This window comes from Tupaia chinensis, unplaced genomic scaffold (genome assembly GCF_000334495.1).
Source record: "Tupaia chinensis unplaced genomic scaffold, TupChi_1.0 Scaffold000359_1, whole genome shotgun sequence".
Taxonomy (NCBI): Eukaryota; Metazoa; Chordata; class Mammalia; order Scandentia; family Tupaiidae; genus Tupaia; species Tupaia belangeri.
Window position 1 is genome coordinate 2,119,717 of NW_006159855.1, and position 16,829 is coordinate 2,136,545.

The following is a 16,829-nucleotide window of genomic DNA, read 5'->3' on the forward strand; positions in this document are numbered from 1 at the left end:
GCATGGAATGAAGAATTCGAGATTTTTCTTTCTGGCTTATAAAGTCTAGGAAGGCAGGCTGGGGATGTGCCTGAGTGAGCCAGCCACACTGCACATGCAGCTCAGCGGTCAGCACCTCGAGTATGTGGGAAGTGCTCTGGGTAATCTCCTCACCCTTCTCTCTCTCTGTGAGGGCTCCTCTATGCCAGGCACCATGCCAAGGGCTGGAGAGAGCAAGATCACCAAGACACTGCCTCCAGGAAACTGCACTGAGCAGAAGAATAGAAGCATGGCCACGTGACGAAGCCAGCAAGAGGGGCAGGTGCTGAGAGAGCTGTCGGCATGTAGGGCCATAGGATATTAGAAGGATGTGGGAAGTTCTGGACTGTGAGGAAGTCAAGTCAGGGTGGCTCCACAGAAAAGGGGATACGGTTGAGCCTTACCAATTGAGAGGGCGCTGGCCAGGAAGGCCAGGACTGAGTTGGGGGAGGAAGAGATGGGAACAGGATGAAATGCTAGCAGAACCCAAAGTGGAGCATGTGGTGGCCAATTTGGAAGTGAAGCTGGGAAGTAGTGAGGGAAGGGAGAGGTGGGGAGGGGGCAGATCCTTTAAGGGAAAGTGGTTCTGAGCAGAAGAGGAAAGGCAGCCAGGTTTGAGATCACTCTGGAAGCAAATGGTGAGATGGCATGAGGATGCCTCTTCCCCACTGCAGGCCACTCTGGCCTGAGGGAGACAGAATGGCATCTGACCAGAGAAACGGGGAGTAAGTGAGTAGGTACTGCTCAGTGCTGGTGCAATTTCCCTTCTCCTCCTCAGGGCAGGCCTGCTCTTCACCGTTCCACACCTTATTTAAGAGCTCCTCCCACAGGGGGCCACCCAGGCACGGTACTGGCCACTGCAGAGCCTGCCTGATTTTGGGTTCAGTTGCTATAGGCCCACAGACTCACAGAGGGAAGCCACTTCCTCCAATCTGGTCTTAGAATAACAAAGATGATATTATACTTAGCTACATCTGTCCCTGCTGGTTTTAGTTCTCAGTTTGTACTGACCCTGGGCGGGAAAGAAGACCCTCAGAGAAGACAAAATAAAACTGGCTTGGAGGGCTAGAGGAGACCAGTTAGGAAGTTATCCTCAGAGTCTGTACAACGCTGAGCACCTCGAAAAGTGCCTGCACCATGGGGAGAGAAGCGTGAGAGTCTAGAGTGCCAAGAGGGAGGGTGCACTGTGGAAGGGCAGGGAGAGGTAACACAAAACATAAGCCGTGTCCTCACCACCACACACACACACACACACACACACACACACACACACACACACACACACACACACACACACACACACACACACACACACACACACACACACACACACACACACACACACACACACACACACACACACACACACACACACACACACACACACACACACACACACACACACACACACACACACACTGCCCCAGCCTCGAGGCCCTCCACACTGGGAGTGCACACGCACCAAGGACATTCCTCTCTCTCAGTTCTTACAGGTGCTGTTCACAGGGGGCCCGTGTGTCTTACCCGTGTGTGGAGCAGGCCAGGCCGACTGGCCCCCTCCTCCATAGGGGTCCTGGGGCTTGGTGCTCAGAGCACTGGTGTGCAGAGCTGAATCAGAATTGGTCCTGAGGAAAGGAGGAGAGAGTCTGGCTGAAAACCCATTTTTCCTTGGTGAAAATGCAATTTCCTTGGCTGAATGCTACCAACAGGAGAGAAGGTAAACACAAGCGGTTGACAAGCAGCCACGAGAGGTCAGGACCTACCTGAAGTCCCTGACAGCAGCAGCCTCCGTGGATCACTCACACTCAAAACTAATTTGTGCCCACTCGTGTGGCTTTACACGTGCTGTTGTGGCAGTGTTCTAGTTCACTAGAGGAGCTGTGGGCTCATCCCCTAAGTCTTCCTATTCTTCTCCCGACCCAGGAGAGGCTGGGCCCAGGATGATCTGCACTGAACTGGTCTCCTCCATCGGAGCACAGCTGCTCCTCTGTGAGGGTCTCCCAGAACAGAGGTTGTCAAGCCCTTGCAGGGAGAAGGTAAGGTCAAGACCATATCCAGAATACTATAACATGCTCTCAGCCTTCCCACTCTTGCTCTCTCAGGAGCACAGCGGGATCTCCCATCTGCTGAGTGCTGCAGGACTGAATGCATATGCAGAGAATCCAGCTGCCCTTGAGAGATGTGGAAAAGCACAACCATGCCACTATTCTCAGTGCATTTATTTGTTTTGGAAAATATGACTGGGTTCTCTTTTAAAAAGTTATATTAACATGGAATGGGTTTTTATTATTTTTTGTACTGTGTTAAAAAGTATCTTTTTTAAGTCTCTCGATTTAATTTCTAATGTCACTAGATAAATACCAGTGGATAGACTCATGCAAGCACTTAGTCAACACTCACAAATTATGCCTGGATAGACAATTATCTCCACTGTTCAGGTGAGTAAAATGAGGCACACAAAAGTGAAAATGTACTCAAGGTCACAAAGTAAGAGGCAGACCCTAGGAATTCCAAACTGGGAATCCCACAAGTCTTTTTAAAAAAATTCTGCTAGAGGGCACGTATGCTCACCAGAGAGAGACAGAGAAGCGGGGAAAAAATCCTTTCCCCAAATCCTTTCTCTTCCATTTCTCCCCCCTTTTAGGATTTTGGACACACATGCACACGCACCTTGTTTTTCAAGCTATTCAGTCCAGGACTCAAACCATGTTGTCAACTATGTGGGAACCCAGCTGCCTTGACCACCATACCACAGCGTTGGCCCCAAGAACTCATACTCTTGTAATGTACTGAACTGTGCCAGACGTTCAATAAATGGTGAGTTTTTTTTTTAATTTAAAACACTTCATATAAACACAAACATAAACACATTCTGGAAACCAGAGAATACGTCAAGAACACCGGGACAACCAAACTGCTTGGTCTCCTTTAAAACTGACTTCTACTAGGGAAACAAGCCACGTACCTGTTAAGGGCAGATGTCAGTCGGAACCCAGGATGCTTTTCTTCTTTCCAAGGATGCTGCTGCCTTTACAAACCAGAACAACATAGAAGGAAAAGAAGTTCAACCCACAGGGAGCAAATGAGAATCTCAGCCCAGGTGGGAGGACACGCTCTTTACTAGCCTGGCTGTATGACCCAGGAGATACTTAAAAATGTTCTATGTCTTGCTCATTTTGTTCATCATTGTCAAAATGAGGTCAACCCAAAAGATCTTGCCAATTCCTATGATCTCTGATTTCCAAAACAAAAACTACCACAAATCTAAAAGGACAGAACTAGCTAGTGGGGCATTTAAGGAGTTAAGAGACAAAAGACCCTCTTTTAAGTGCCTTTTTGAAATTACTCAAAGCTAGGACTGACTCTTCTCTAAGGCATATGAGGTCTTCTCCAGATAGGTAAAAATTACTCCTCATCATGTACCCTGAGTGTTTGTGTGTGTGTGGGGGTGGGGTGGGGGGTGCTGGCAATCTTGGATACAAAGCCTCTGCACTCCCACATGGGTGGCCGTGAAGAAAACAGAACTGTTGCAGTTACTCAGGTTATCTACAATCCTAATTCTCTATTTATTCTCAGATATACTTAAGAAAAATATCAGTTTGGAGATGGCTTTTTCTGATTTAGAATGGGAGAATGTATTTATTTTATAATCCTGGATTTCTAGGACTTTTCTATTCTTGTTTTTGCCATATGGCATGTGTGATTACCAGAGAGATGAGAAAGAGATGAAGAAAGTGAGAAATCACCACCAGGGGGATGACCACACGGCAATCCCTTCTCTATTCTCCTCTGGGGATTTTGGGCACGTGTGCACACACACACACACACGCCTAACATATTTTTCAAGTCACCGGGTCCAGGATTCAAACTGCATAGTCAGCTATGTAGGATTCAGTGCTTTAACCACCATACTACCTGCTGGCTTGGGGTTCTCAAGATTTCTAATGGTGGCTGAAACCTACTTGGGGGTAAAGGCCAGTTGTTCCCCATCTTTATTTCACTTCCCCAAACCCACTACGTTGTCCCAGGAAGTGCTTAATCAAGATTTGCCCAGAGTGAGGCCAGTAGGTAGTATGGTACTTAAGGTGCCTGACTCCCACATGGCCAACCGTAGTTCAAATCCAGGATCTGGCAGCTTGAAAACTACAACAGGCACATGTGCATGTGTGCCCAAAATCCTGAGAGGAGCATGGAGGAGAAGAGACTGTGGCATGGCCATCCTCCTAGGTGGGGGGGTAAGGGAGACTGATTTCTCACTTCCTCTTTGACTCTCTCTTTCTCCAGCGAGGACATGTGCCCCATGGCAAAAACCTTAGGGAGGGGGAAGATATGCCCAGAGAATGGATGGAGAGTAGACCTCAAGCCAGAGAACCCATTTTTTTTTTTATATGTACACTTCAAATGTCTTCTGTATCTGACTTGGTGATCTGAAAACGATCCTACACACACAATGGCTGAAGCAGTCTTTTCTAGTTAGTTTTATATGTTACTCTCTATGCTGGGTACAAACTACTCAGAGACTCTACAATTAAATACAGTATAAAAATTAACATTTTAGGAGTCTTTCTTTCAATAGTTTACTAATACCTTAAGAAAAGGCATTTATTTCTCCATGTCTCAAATATATGAATACCAAATCAGAGAATTTGGTTGGTAAATGTATTCCAAATGTGTTTCTATTTGGTTTTAAGCATGAAGATCTAGATTTATTTAAATAACTTTCATTCTACATTTTCATACAAGTTTATCACTATACGTGTAAAGACTTAAGTTTTATAAGAGAAAACAAGATTCTATGCTTAGCACTAGAAATCTCTAAAAAAACAGGAAGCCAGCAGATGATCATCACTGGACTCCTATGTAGTTGACTGTGGTTCGAGTCCCAGATTTGCCAGCGTATAACTCATGCCGGGCATGTGTGGGTACATGCCCAAAGTCCCAAGAGGAGAATGGAGGAGAAGGGATTGTAGCATGGCCATCCCCCCAGTGGGAGATTTCTTGGTTTCTGTTTGTCTCTCTCTGTCTTTCTGGCGAGGATAGGCACCCTATAGCAAAAATCTCCCTTAAAAAAACAAAAACAAAAACAAAACACACACACTCTAAAACAACATTCAAGGTTAATAAAATATGGTGAGATCATATAAAAGTAAGACTTGTTCAGGACTGGCAGGCTGGTGGTGTGGTGATCAGGGATGCTGGATTCTCACATGGCCAACCACAGTACGAGTCCTGGACCCAGCGGCTTGCTTTCTCGCTTTCCCTTTCTCTGTCTGGTCAAATTAAAAAAATAATAACAAATTGAATTAATAAATAATTATTAAAAAAAAAAAGATGGGTTCATCATATCTTTTAAAAAACGGCTTGCTGGGGCTGGCAGGTGGCATGGTGGTTAAGTGTTAAAATGCTCCCACATAATCAACCATGGTTCAAGTCCTAGACCTGCTGGCTGCTTTCTCATTTTCCTTTTCTCTCTCTCTGGTCAAGTTAAAAAGTAATAACCATAAATAAAATTAAGTAAACAGTTCTTTTAAAAAGGGGAGGAAGCTTGCTTACTTACCTTGGCCAACTCTCATCCAGGGGCTGTGACGAGTAATTGGCTCCAAAAGTACTACCATCAAAGTAGAATTTTCAATAAAGGAAAAATAAAATAACAAAAAGTTGAAGGAGAATTAAGAAGCTGGGATCATGAGAGCTAAACAACTGAGTCTGGGGCTCTTATCTTCATCTCTATACCCTACAGCTCTTCCTCTATGCTTTCTCTTATCAACTTCCTCCAAAATAGTCTCTTCTATTTTCTAAACCATGTCTTCTTTGTAATATTCATGTGGACTGTCTCTTTTTTCTTTTTTTTTCTGTCTGTCCAGCATCTTCTGTCTTCAAGACATGTCTCCACTCCCACTCTGAACCCAGAAAGGCTGTCCTGTGCAGGCCTCCTTGTGCCAGTGAATGGTCCCAGACCCAGAGCTTCTAGTTAATTCCCTCAGAAACAGTGACTGGCTCAGGAATGCACTCATGACGCAAGCAGCACCAAGGAGAATGCCACTGAGGAGAAAAAAGGGAGTGCCCAAGCAGCGGGAGAGCCCCAGGGTGGTGGAGACCTGGGCCTCTTCCCTTGGAGAAAGCCTGTCTGTGTGCCAGTCCACACGGAGATAGCACCACAGAGATCTGGTTTCATGAATATTCAACAAGTCCCTCCATTTAGCCCTTGGATTTCCAGTAACATAAGCCAATAAATGTCCTTTATTTAAGATAAGGAGTTCCTGTTACTTTTTTTTCTTTTAAGAATTATTCTTATTTGTTGTTATTTTACAGTTCAATCAGAGAGAGACAGTAAGAAGGAGCAAGAGAGAAAGTGAGAAAGTGAGTCACAAGGTCTCGGACTTGAACAGCGGTTCTGAACAGCAGTTAGCCATGTGGGAGTCCAGTGCCTTTAACCACCAATCCACCTGCTGGCCCCAGGTGGGTTCCTGTTACTTATAACCAAAAGAGAGTTGCATAGATTTGTGGAGAAGCGTAAACCTGCCTGTGTTTTGGGGGTTCCGTCTCATTCACTGGGTCTAGCATGCCTTAGAACACACCCCAGATGCCTGGAGAGACCAACGGGATGCCTCACTGCACACACTGAGTAGAGCAGAGTGTTTTCAATTCTGAGCTACTTCCACCCACAGAATGGTTTTAAGACATTTTTATTATTTTCCAACTAAAAAAATAGCTCAGTTGATTCTCTTCACTCTAAAAGGCAACACCAAAGCTTACTAGGTTGGTAATGGTGGTGCTCCACATTTGACTATGATGCAGTCTTCTGCCCTCATCCCTGCCTGGGCTCCACAAACACATCCTCAACTTCTCACCTCTTTTACCTTCTCTGAGGCTAGTTCCCTTTCTTCTCCTCCCATGACGAATGCTGCCTGCTGAGGCCTGTGCACCTCCTTTTCACCCTCTCCAAAACAAAGCCCATTCTCTTAGTTTCTTGCATCCCAAGTAAGCTGAAATACATATTTTGCAGTTACCAATAATAAGTTTGATCCCAAACCCCAATGCAGAAATAATAAAGATTAAAGTTATACATTAATACATTAGAAATTTGAACATGGAAATCTAGGCACCGACTCTGTGCTGAGTTAATCTATGCTCATTTAATCCTAATGACGCTGGAAAGCAGAAGACATTATCCCCATTTTACAACTGCAAAAGACTAAACATGTGCTCTCCCCCTCTACCTCAGTGGTTTTTTTTGTTACAGGGTACGTGCATTTGCCATAGAGAGAGAAATGGGGTGGGGGTGGAGGTACAAGAAATCATCCGCCAGGAGGATGGCCACGCCACTGTCCCTTCTCCATTCTCCTCTCAGGGTTTTGGGCACATATGCACATGTGCCTGGCATGTTTCTCAAGTTGTCAGGTTTGGGACTTAAATTACAGTCAGCCATGTGGCACTCAGCCACCTTAACCTCCATGTCACCTGGCTGATGCATAGGCTCAGTTTGAAAAGAATTGAGAAATCCAAGCCCAGACAGTTGGCATGGTAGAGCAGGGCTCCAACCCACAGCTTACTATCACTGAAGTTCAGGAGCTCAGCACTGAGCTGCTGCCTTGTGGGAAACTGTGCACTAACACCAAGTGCCTCAGAAAACAGAAAATATGTACCTGGAGTTTTCTGGGAGGTGGGAGGATGCAGACTATAAAAGAAGGCCCCATCTACTTGGGCTCAGAAGAAATTGGGAGGCTTGACAGAGAGGAGATCTGTCCACAGGCATGGGCTGGACATCTTAAATGAATATAGAATCTAAAATGTGGCTCTAAAGAGGTCTTAATGACTTAGAGCAAAATGCTTCTTTTGCCAGGAGAAGCGCTGCAATTACAAGTTTAATTTTCTATGCACTAGTTTTCTCTATCATGTCTCACTTACTAACTTATTTAATTTGACCCTGAATCAGTATACTCAAGTGGAGATATTGTCAAAAGAGAGAGATTTCGGGAACCAGCAGTTAGCGTAATGGCTATGTTGCTGGACTCCCACGTAGTCAACCGCGGTTCGTGTCCTGGACCCGGTGGCTTAAAACTCACGCCGGGCACGTGTGCGTGTGTGCCCAAGATCCCAAGAGGAGAATGGAGGAGAAGGGATTGCGGCGTGACCATCCTCCCTGGGGGGTGATTTCTCGCTTTCTGTCTCTATGTCTGTCTCTGTCTGTCTGGCGAGCGCACGCACCCTACAGTGAAAATCTCTCCAAAAAAAAAAAAAAAAGAGAGAGATATTTCTTCAATAGGTATCAAGGGGCCAGCCAAGAGGGTGGCGGTTGGGGCGTTGGACTCCCACCAGTCTTGGACCTGGTGGCTTTCTCTCTCTCTCTCTCTCTCTCTATCTTTCTCTGGTGAGCATGCATGCTGCTCTGTAGCTAATTAAAACATAATAATGACAAATAAAACTAAATAATTTTTTAAAATTAGCTATCAGGCATAATACGTGTGAAGTATACATCAGAATGGACCAAAGAAGAACACAGAGAAGAAAGGTAATAAAGAAGGAGGAAGGCACACTGGCCCCACAGCCTACTGGTTAAGGAAACTGGATCCCATGTAGTCAACTACAATGGGAATTCTGGCCCTGACAGCTCAAAAACACACTGGGCGCATGTGCATGTGTGCCCCAAATCCTGACAAGATGAAGAAACAGAGGGGAAGGCATTGAGGCATGACCTTGCCCCTTTGGTGGGGGGAGGTACTTTCTTCCTCTCTCTTCTCTCTTTCTCTATGTCTCTCTCAGGTTAGTGCATATGCCCTCTGAGAATTAAAAATAAAAAAAAAGAAGGGCCAGCAGGTAGCACAGTGGTTAAAATGTTGCACTCCCACATGGTCAAACATGGTTTGAGTCCCGGACTTGTGGCTTGCTTTATCACTCTCTCACTCTCTCTCTCTGGCCAGTGCACATAGCAAATTTAAAAAATAATAAGTAAAATTAAATAAACAACTTTAAAAATAAGAAGAGGGAGAAGAAGAAGAAGAAGGAGAAGAAGAAGGAGAAGAAAGAAGGCTCTGTGAGAGATAAAGTATATCAGTATTTTGGTTGGCAAAGCCATGAGGGAGGAGGCCAACCTGTGGTTATCTGCCTTTTTCTTTTCTGTATAAATCTCTTTCTTGATGAATCTGCCCAGAAAAGCTTAATTTCATGAAGCAGAAGCTTGCCATTTTTCTTAGAACACAGCCATTCTTAAAGTTATTAAGTCCAATTACACAAAATAGAACGCAGTGGTCAAACACTGCAATTTCATTGCTGAGGTGGAAGTTAGCATTTTGACCTTTTTCATGTGCATTAATGATATGAAAATGCAGTAAATTCCTCACATTTTTAATACGGCAAGGTTGAGGCGTCCCAAGTTAAAGGATGTGACCTTTGAGCTCTCTCCATTCCTACTACTCATCTAATTTAATTGGGATTTAAAAACCCAGGGTCTATGGACATGGAGAGAGCCATGCTTACAGGTAAACTCAACACAAGGAAAACCCAAGAAAGGCTTATTTGTTCTTGGGAGGAGTTCAGAAATCTTCATTCTGACTTCATTTACTCCACAACATTGACATGCCCTACAGACCAATCTCAAGGCACAGGAAACACCCTTATCTGCAAACCTGTACCTCCCACGTGACTCAGCTCACAGTTCTGGAGTGTCTGCTGGGTGCCCACAGATCAGAAGAGAAGCACAGGCAACAGCTTAAACCAGCAGTACCAGCTCCTCCTCCATTACCTCTTTGGTTGGGTATGCTTAGTTAGTGAAGCCTGTGGCTCAAGGAATAGCTCCACATTCAAAAGGTGAGATAATGAAAGGGATAAACAGGAAGAGGCCATCGCAATGGATGGAAACCACCCATTTAAAAACCATCCCCACACTATGGACCTTTCTGATACCTCAATGCACTCCTTTTCAGTCCTTTGCCAGTCTCTCCTCCTTTCCTTCCTCCTTTATGTTCCTGGAGGCTCTGGGTCCTTGGGTCTCATGCCTGTTTGCACTGCTCGAAGGGACAAGCTGGGAGAAGGGACTCAGAATCACTGAGCGGGAGGCAGAGTGGAAGCAGAGGAGTGAGACTCCAGGCCAGACCCAACTCTCTAGAGGGAGCTCTGGTCCACCATGCTCATCCTGGTCAACCCCTTCCTTGCCTTGGCTCCCACTGCCCCCACAGTCAGTCACTAGCAAATCTGTATTTCCAACTGCCTATTCAGGTGCTCCACCAGAACTACCTAGATACCTTGATCCCCCCTAAAATCAAACTAATCCCAGCCGGCCCCTGCCCTTGGCTCACAAATAGAGTTTATTTAATGAGGACACCAGGTACCGACTGCTCAAGCGGGCGTCACAGAATCATCCTGATCACACCCTTTCTCCTAGTCCCTGCAGATCTGTAGAATAAAATCCTTCTGCTTCAATCCATCCATAAGGGGGGGACTCAGGGGACTCCTACTCCCCTCAACTGAGGGAGCATCAGAGAGAACAGTCCTTCCTCATCTTCCCCCAGAGGAAACGGAATAGCTCTTTCAGTTGGAAGAGAGGCCATCTGCTGGCCCATTTACCCATGCAGTGGGTGGGGTTACTCAGCCAAAGAAACTCAAAACAAGTTCCACCCTGTTTCTCTCTTACTCCTGACTCACAGTGGGTGGGCAGGGCTAGGGTCCTTCTACTGCCTCTCTGTCCCCTCTGTGGTTGGCATCCTTAGAGCAGGGCTTGACAATGGCCTTATAGAGGCAGCCTGAAGGCCTCTCACTTTCTTACCAATCCTCTGCAACCCTGTGTTCTTCACAGGTTCTTCTGGTTTGTGGGGCATGCCTGTGACGTCCATGTAGCTGCGGGGCAAGTGGACCCACTGTCCCCTTAATATGAGGAGACTTCAAGAAGTTTGTGGAAAGATGGAATTTAAGTACATGATTTTTGTGTTCCAAAAAATTCTGAATGACCAGCCCCATAGCCTAGTGGAATTGTATCCCACATGTCCAACTGCAGTTCAAATCCCAGCCAAGGTGGCCTAAGGAACATGCCTGCCATGTGTGCATGCCCCAATTCCCGACAAGATGGAGACACGCAGGAAGGACAACAGCGAGACTACATCCCATTGGGAGTGTGTTCTCTAAACCCTCTCTGACTGTCTCTCCTTGGAAATTACATGTGCTCTCTGGAAATTAAAATTTTGGGGGTGGGCCAGCAGGTGGCATAATGATTAAGGCGCTGGACTCCCACATGCTGACTACGGTTCAAGTCCCAGACCCAGTGGCTTGAAAATCACACTGGGGGGGTGTGTGCCCAAAATCCTGAGAGGAAAATGGAGAAGAGACTGCAGCGTGGCCATCCCCCCTGGGGAGTGATTTCTCACTGTCTCTGTCTCTTTCTGGCAAGCGTATGCACCCTATGGCAAAAACCTTTTAAAAAGTTTATTTGTTAATTTTTTTAAATCAAGAGGTTTCTCATCATAGACATTTCCATGACGCTTATAAGATCCCTCCCTGTAGAACCTGGCCACCAAGATAAGTTCCAGGGATTTGGTTCCTTCTTAATTTCACAGCCATGCCTTTACTGTCACTCTATTCTTATCTTTTTCACATCAACTATTCCCCGCTAGACTACCTTAAAATAGAATTTTGAGAAAGGGATATGATCTTTTTGAAAGCCCATAGCAGAGTCATGCCTAAGTCTTACATGCAGCAGGGCTACCCACTGCAGAAGGAACCTCCTGGGCCAGAGCTGTGCTTTCACGACTGACCAGCCTGGGAGGATATGCAAATATTTGTTAAACAATGTTCAGTCTACTTGAGATCACTGTGTCAAGACCTGAACCCTTGTCTAAGCCAGTTTGCCCATCCTAAAACAACACTCAAGCCAAGAAAGAGTTATAATAAGAGAATTCTGAACACACTTTCGTTGTGTTCTAACAAAGATTCAAACTAGTTTTCATACTTTCAAATGATAAAACTTAATTTAAAAAAAGTTCAAATGTGCTCTCCCTGTCTCTCTCTCGCTCCTGACCTACAGTGGGTGAGCCGGGGGCCAGAGTCCGTCTCATGCCTTCCTGATCCACTAGGACACCAGAATTTAATAAGCACACCAGGCACCTAGATGCTCTTGTGTAGGTCACAGTCATCCCAGCCATGTCCTTTCTCCTCGTCCCTGCAGATCTACAGAATTATATCTTGATGTCTTCATTAATTCATTAAAAATTATTGGGACTTGGGGCCAGCAGATGGAGTAACAGTTATGTCGCTGGACTCTCATATGGCCAACTGCAGTTTGAATCCTGGATCTGGTGGCTTGAAACTCATGCTGGGCGCATGTGCATGCATGCCCAAAATCCTGGGAGGAGCATAGAGGAGAAAAGACTGCTGTGGCATAGATACCCCTCTGGGGGACAATTTCTCATTTTCCCTCTCACTGACTCTGTCTCTCTTTCTCTAAGGAGTACACAAGTCCTAAGGCAAAAACCTCAGGGGAAAAAAATTATTGAGACTAGCAGACGGCATGGCAATTATATCGCTGGACTCCCACATGGCCAACCGCAATTCCAGTCTGGGACTAGGTGGCCTGAAACTCATGCCAGAATATGTGTGTGCATACCCAAGATCCCAGGAGAAGAATGGAAGAGAAGAGATTGTGGCAAGGCCACCCCCCTGGAGGGTGATTTCTTACTTTCCCTTGCACCGTCTTTGTCTCTCTCTCTCTATCCAGTGAGCACACAAACCCTAAGGCAAAAATCTTTTTTTAAAAATTATCATCTTTCACAGTAATTTTTTTAAAATGTCTTCTTCTTCTGTTAAAGTAATTTGCCAGGGGGCATGTGTAATTTGCCAGTGACAGAAAAAGGGGAGAGATGGCAAAAGCCTCCCTATGGAACATGGTCGTGCTGCAATTACTTCTCCTCCATTTCTTTTTTTTTTCCTTTCTTTTTTTTTTTGTTTTGGAGAGATTTTCACTGTAGGGCGCGTGCACTTGCCAGACAGACAGAGAGAGACATAGAGACAGAAAGCAAGAAATCACCCCCCAGGTGGGATGGTCACGCCGCAATCCCTTCTCCTCCATTCTCCTCTCGGGATCTTGGGCACGCACGCACACGCGCCCGGCGTGAGTTTTAAGCCACCGGGTCCGGGACACGAACCGTGGTCAACTACGTGGGAGTCCAGCGACATAGCCATTACGCTAACTGCTGGTTCCCCTCCTCCATTTCTTCATCCTGGTGGGATATGAGGTGCACGTACACTTGGCGTGTTTTTCAGGCCGCTGGGATCAGCAGTCAAACTAGGTGGTTAGCCATGTAGGATCCACCTCCTTAACCACCAGGCCATGAAGCTAGACCAAATGAATTATATCACAGTCACCAAGAGAGGCCATGAAAAACAAGGCAGAATCACAACCTTTCTCTTCCAGGTTCTCCTGAACAGATTAACACCTTCAGTATAAAATATTCTCATCTGGGGATCAGCAGATGGCATAATGGTTATGTTGCTGGACTCTCACATGTTTGATGCAGCTTGAGGCTCAGATCTGGAGGCTTGAAACTCATGCCAGGCACATATGTGTGCATGCCCAAAATCCAAGAGAAGAATGGAGGAGAAGGGACTGAGGCATGGCCATCCCCACTGGGGGATGATTTCTCTCTTTCTGTCTGTCTGTCTCTCTCTCTCTCTGTCTTTCTGGTGCAGGCACGTGACCTATAGCAAAAATCTCTCAAAAAAAAAAATCTACAACTTGTGATCAGACAGACTTGTATTGTCTGATGAACAGATGTCATTTATCTTTAAACTAATCAAAATTGTTTTTTTGTTTTGTTTTGCTAGATGGTGCTTGCACTCATCAGAGATTTAGGAAAGGAAGAAAGGAAGGTGGCAAGAGAGGGAAAGCATCCCCCAATGGGGCATGGCCACACCACAATAGTTTTTCCTCCACTTTTCCATCCCAAGAGAATTTTGGGTATGCATTCACATGCACCAATGTGCTTTTCAATCTGCCAAGATCAGGATTCAAACTGTGGCTGGTCATGTGGGATCCAGCTCCCGATGTGCAGGGCTTAAGTGCTGCACTATAGGGCCAGTCTTTTCTCTTTTGCGATTTTTTTCATTAATTTATGATAGAGCATGTGCATGCACATGTAAGAGAGAGAGAAAAAGGGAGAGAGAAAGAAAAACAAGTACCCTCCACAGGTCTGGCCATGCTTCAATCTCCTCCCTCTTCTACTCCAGGCTACAGGATCCTGCATATGTGCACATGTGCCCAGTGTGCTTCAGTCTGACCTGATTTGGGGATGTGAACTGTGGTTGCCATGTGGGATATGGCTTTTCTTGAGCGTGCAATACTGCTACACCACAGAGCTGGTCTCTGATTTCGTTTTTGCTTCTTCCTTAGAAGTTGACCAGCTTTGGGGCTGGCAGGTGGCATGGTGGTTAAGGTGCTGGACTTCCATATGGCTGACTGTGGTTTGAGTCCTGAACCTTGTGGCTTGCTTTCTCACTGTTTTTTCTCTATGGTCAAAAATTTAAAAATATAATAATAATAATAAATAAAATTAAATAAATAATTCTATTTAAAAAAAAAAGAAGCTGACCAGCTTTGCAGTACTCTCCCAAGTGTCCATATACGGAATTGGTAATAACCTATGATATGCTACATGAAAAGAGCTGGAGTTCCGTGGACACACGTAGTCTCCCCTTTTGCAACTCTGCACATTTTATTTTCTCTGTCTGGAACATTCCCTCCCCAACTGCTTTACTCTTTTATGTATTACTTATTACCATCTTAAGTCATTTTCCATAATTATTTTTTTTGCTCATTTGTTATCTGTCATCTCCCATGGGTCTATAAACTTAAGAAGGCAGGGATTATGTCTCTCTTATTCACCATTGAGTCTCCAGTGCTAGATCAGTGCCTGGCACAGAGAAGGAGTGTAGCTCCTTTTCACTTTCCCTCTCCCTGACTATGTAGCTATCTTCTAGTGTGTGCACTTGCCAGAGAGAGAGAAAGAGAAAGAGAAAGAAAGCATCCCCCAGTGGGGCCTGATAATGCCACAATCTTCTTTCCTCTACTTTTCCAACGCATTAGGATCTGGGGTACATGTACACGAGCACACATGCACACGCATGCCTGGCATGTATTTCAAACTGTTGAGGCCAGGATGTGAACCACAGTGGAATTTGACTTCTAATGCACAGAGCTTAACCACTGCCCTATGAGGTCCATCCAACAAATCATTTTTAAATGAATGAACCTTCTCTTTTCTTCAATCCCCTCCTATTCTATTCCTTTGGATAATAAAGCTATTTGTACACATACATATTTTGACTAGATGTGCTTCAGAAAGTACCTGCGATGGCCATACACACACAGACACATGTGCACACCTGCAAGTGGAGTATAATATAATATACTCTCTAGAGAGAGAGCACTTAAAAGAGTACAAAGGAATTGAGAAATTAGAAAAGGGGGCTGGATGGTGGCCGGATGTGATGGTCTATGAGGCTGAATTCACATGGGAAGGTTCCAAGTTTGTGTCCAGAGACCTCCCTGAAACATGCCAGGTGCATACATGCCCTTGATCCAAAGTTGGGGGAGGCTGAGGGTGGATCAAGGCATGGAGACTCTCTTGAGGGTACTTGTCTCTTTTGTTCATGGAAGAAAGAAATAAATGAGCCCTAAAAATTACTCATAAATAAATTAATTAAAGAAAATAAAGAAAAAAGATTAAAAATATATACATTTAACTGGGACCAACAGATTGTGTAGCAATTACATTGCTGGGATACCACATGGACAACCACGGTTCAAGTCCCAGACCCAGAGGCTTGAAATGCACGCTGGGTACATGTGCATACGTGCCCAAGATCCCAAGAGGAGGATGGAGGAGAAGGAATTGCAGTATGGCCATTTCCCCTGTGGGGTGGTTTATTGTTTTCCCTCCCCCCCCGCCCCGTCTCTCTCCTGTGAGCGCACATGACCTATAATAAAAACTAAAAAAAACCCAAGCAACTTAGATGATGGTCTGATATACTATTTCACTCCAAACATCCAAATTAGCTGAAGAACTAAGTTCGGTCCCCTTTTACTTTTTTCATTCTATGTCAAAGTTATCACACATTCCAGAAAGGAATTTTTGGATCATATAGTGATTAAGCTCTGTGCATAGGAAGCTGGATTCCCACGTGGGTTACCATGATTCAAATCCGAGCCCTGGTAGCCTGAGCACAAGTATGTGCATGTCTAGAATCCTGAGAGGACAAAGAAACAAAGGAAAAAGGACTGTAGTATGATCGCACTACACTGGGGAGTATTTTCTCTCCCTCTGGTGAGTGCATACACCCTCTGGCAATTAAGGAAGGAAGGAAGGAAGGAAATAAGAAAGCAATTCTCAAGATCATTGATCATCTCCATTTTCTGGTAATGATCACATAATGTATTAAACTAGCAGTTGGGGTACCTCTGTGGACTGGCAGGAGACAGCAGAGAAATATACACTGCTGGGGACATTATCATTGCCTCCACATAGATTAAAAACCACTGGGACCTGGGAACCAGCAGTTAGCGTAACGGCTATGTCGCTGGACTCCCACGTAGTCGACCGCGGTTCGCATCCCAGACCCGGTGGCTTAGAACTCACACCGGACACGTGTGCGTGCGTGCCCAAGATCCCGAGAGGAGAATGGAGGAGAAGGGATTGCGGCGTGACCATCCCCCATGGGGGGTGATTTCTCGCTTTCTCTCTCTATGTCTCTCTCTGTCTGTCTGGGGAGCACATGCGCCCTATAGCAAAAACCTCTCAAAAAAAAAAAAAACACTGGGACCAGCAGAT

The 16,829-nt window shown here is 45.3% G+C and overlaps 1 protein-coding gene across 2 annotated transcripts in view; it reads right to left on the reverse strand.

Moving 5' to 3' along the window:
• CRTC3 (CREB regulated transcription coactivator 3) overlaps positions 1-16,829 on the reverse strand; it is a gene marked incomplete at its 5' end in the record, with an annotated part of 105,991 nt that overhangs the window by 33,471 nt on the left and 55,691 nt on the right. For both annotated transcript variants that reach the window (XM_014589474.2, XM_014589473.2), the window contains 3 exon segments: positions 1,543-1,643; positions 2,984-3,046; positions 5,576-5,637. In XM_014589474.2, coding sequence (XP_014444960.1) covers positions 1,543-1,643; positions 2,984-3,046; positions 5,576-5,637 — 226 coding nt within the window.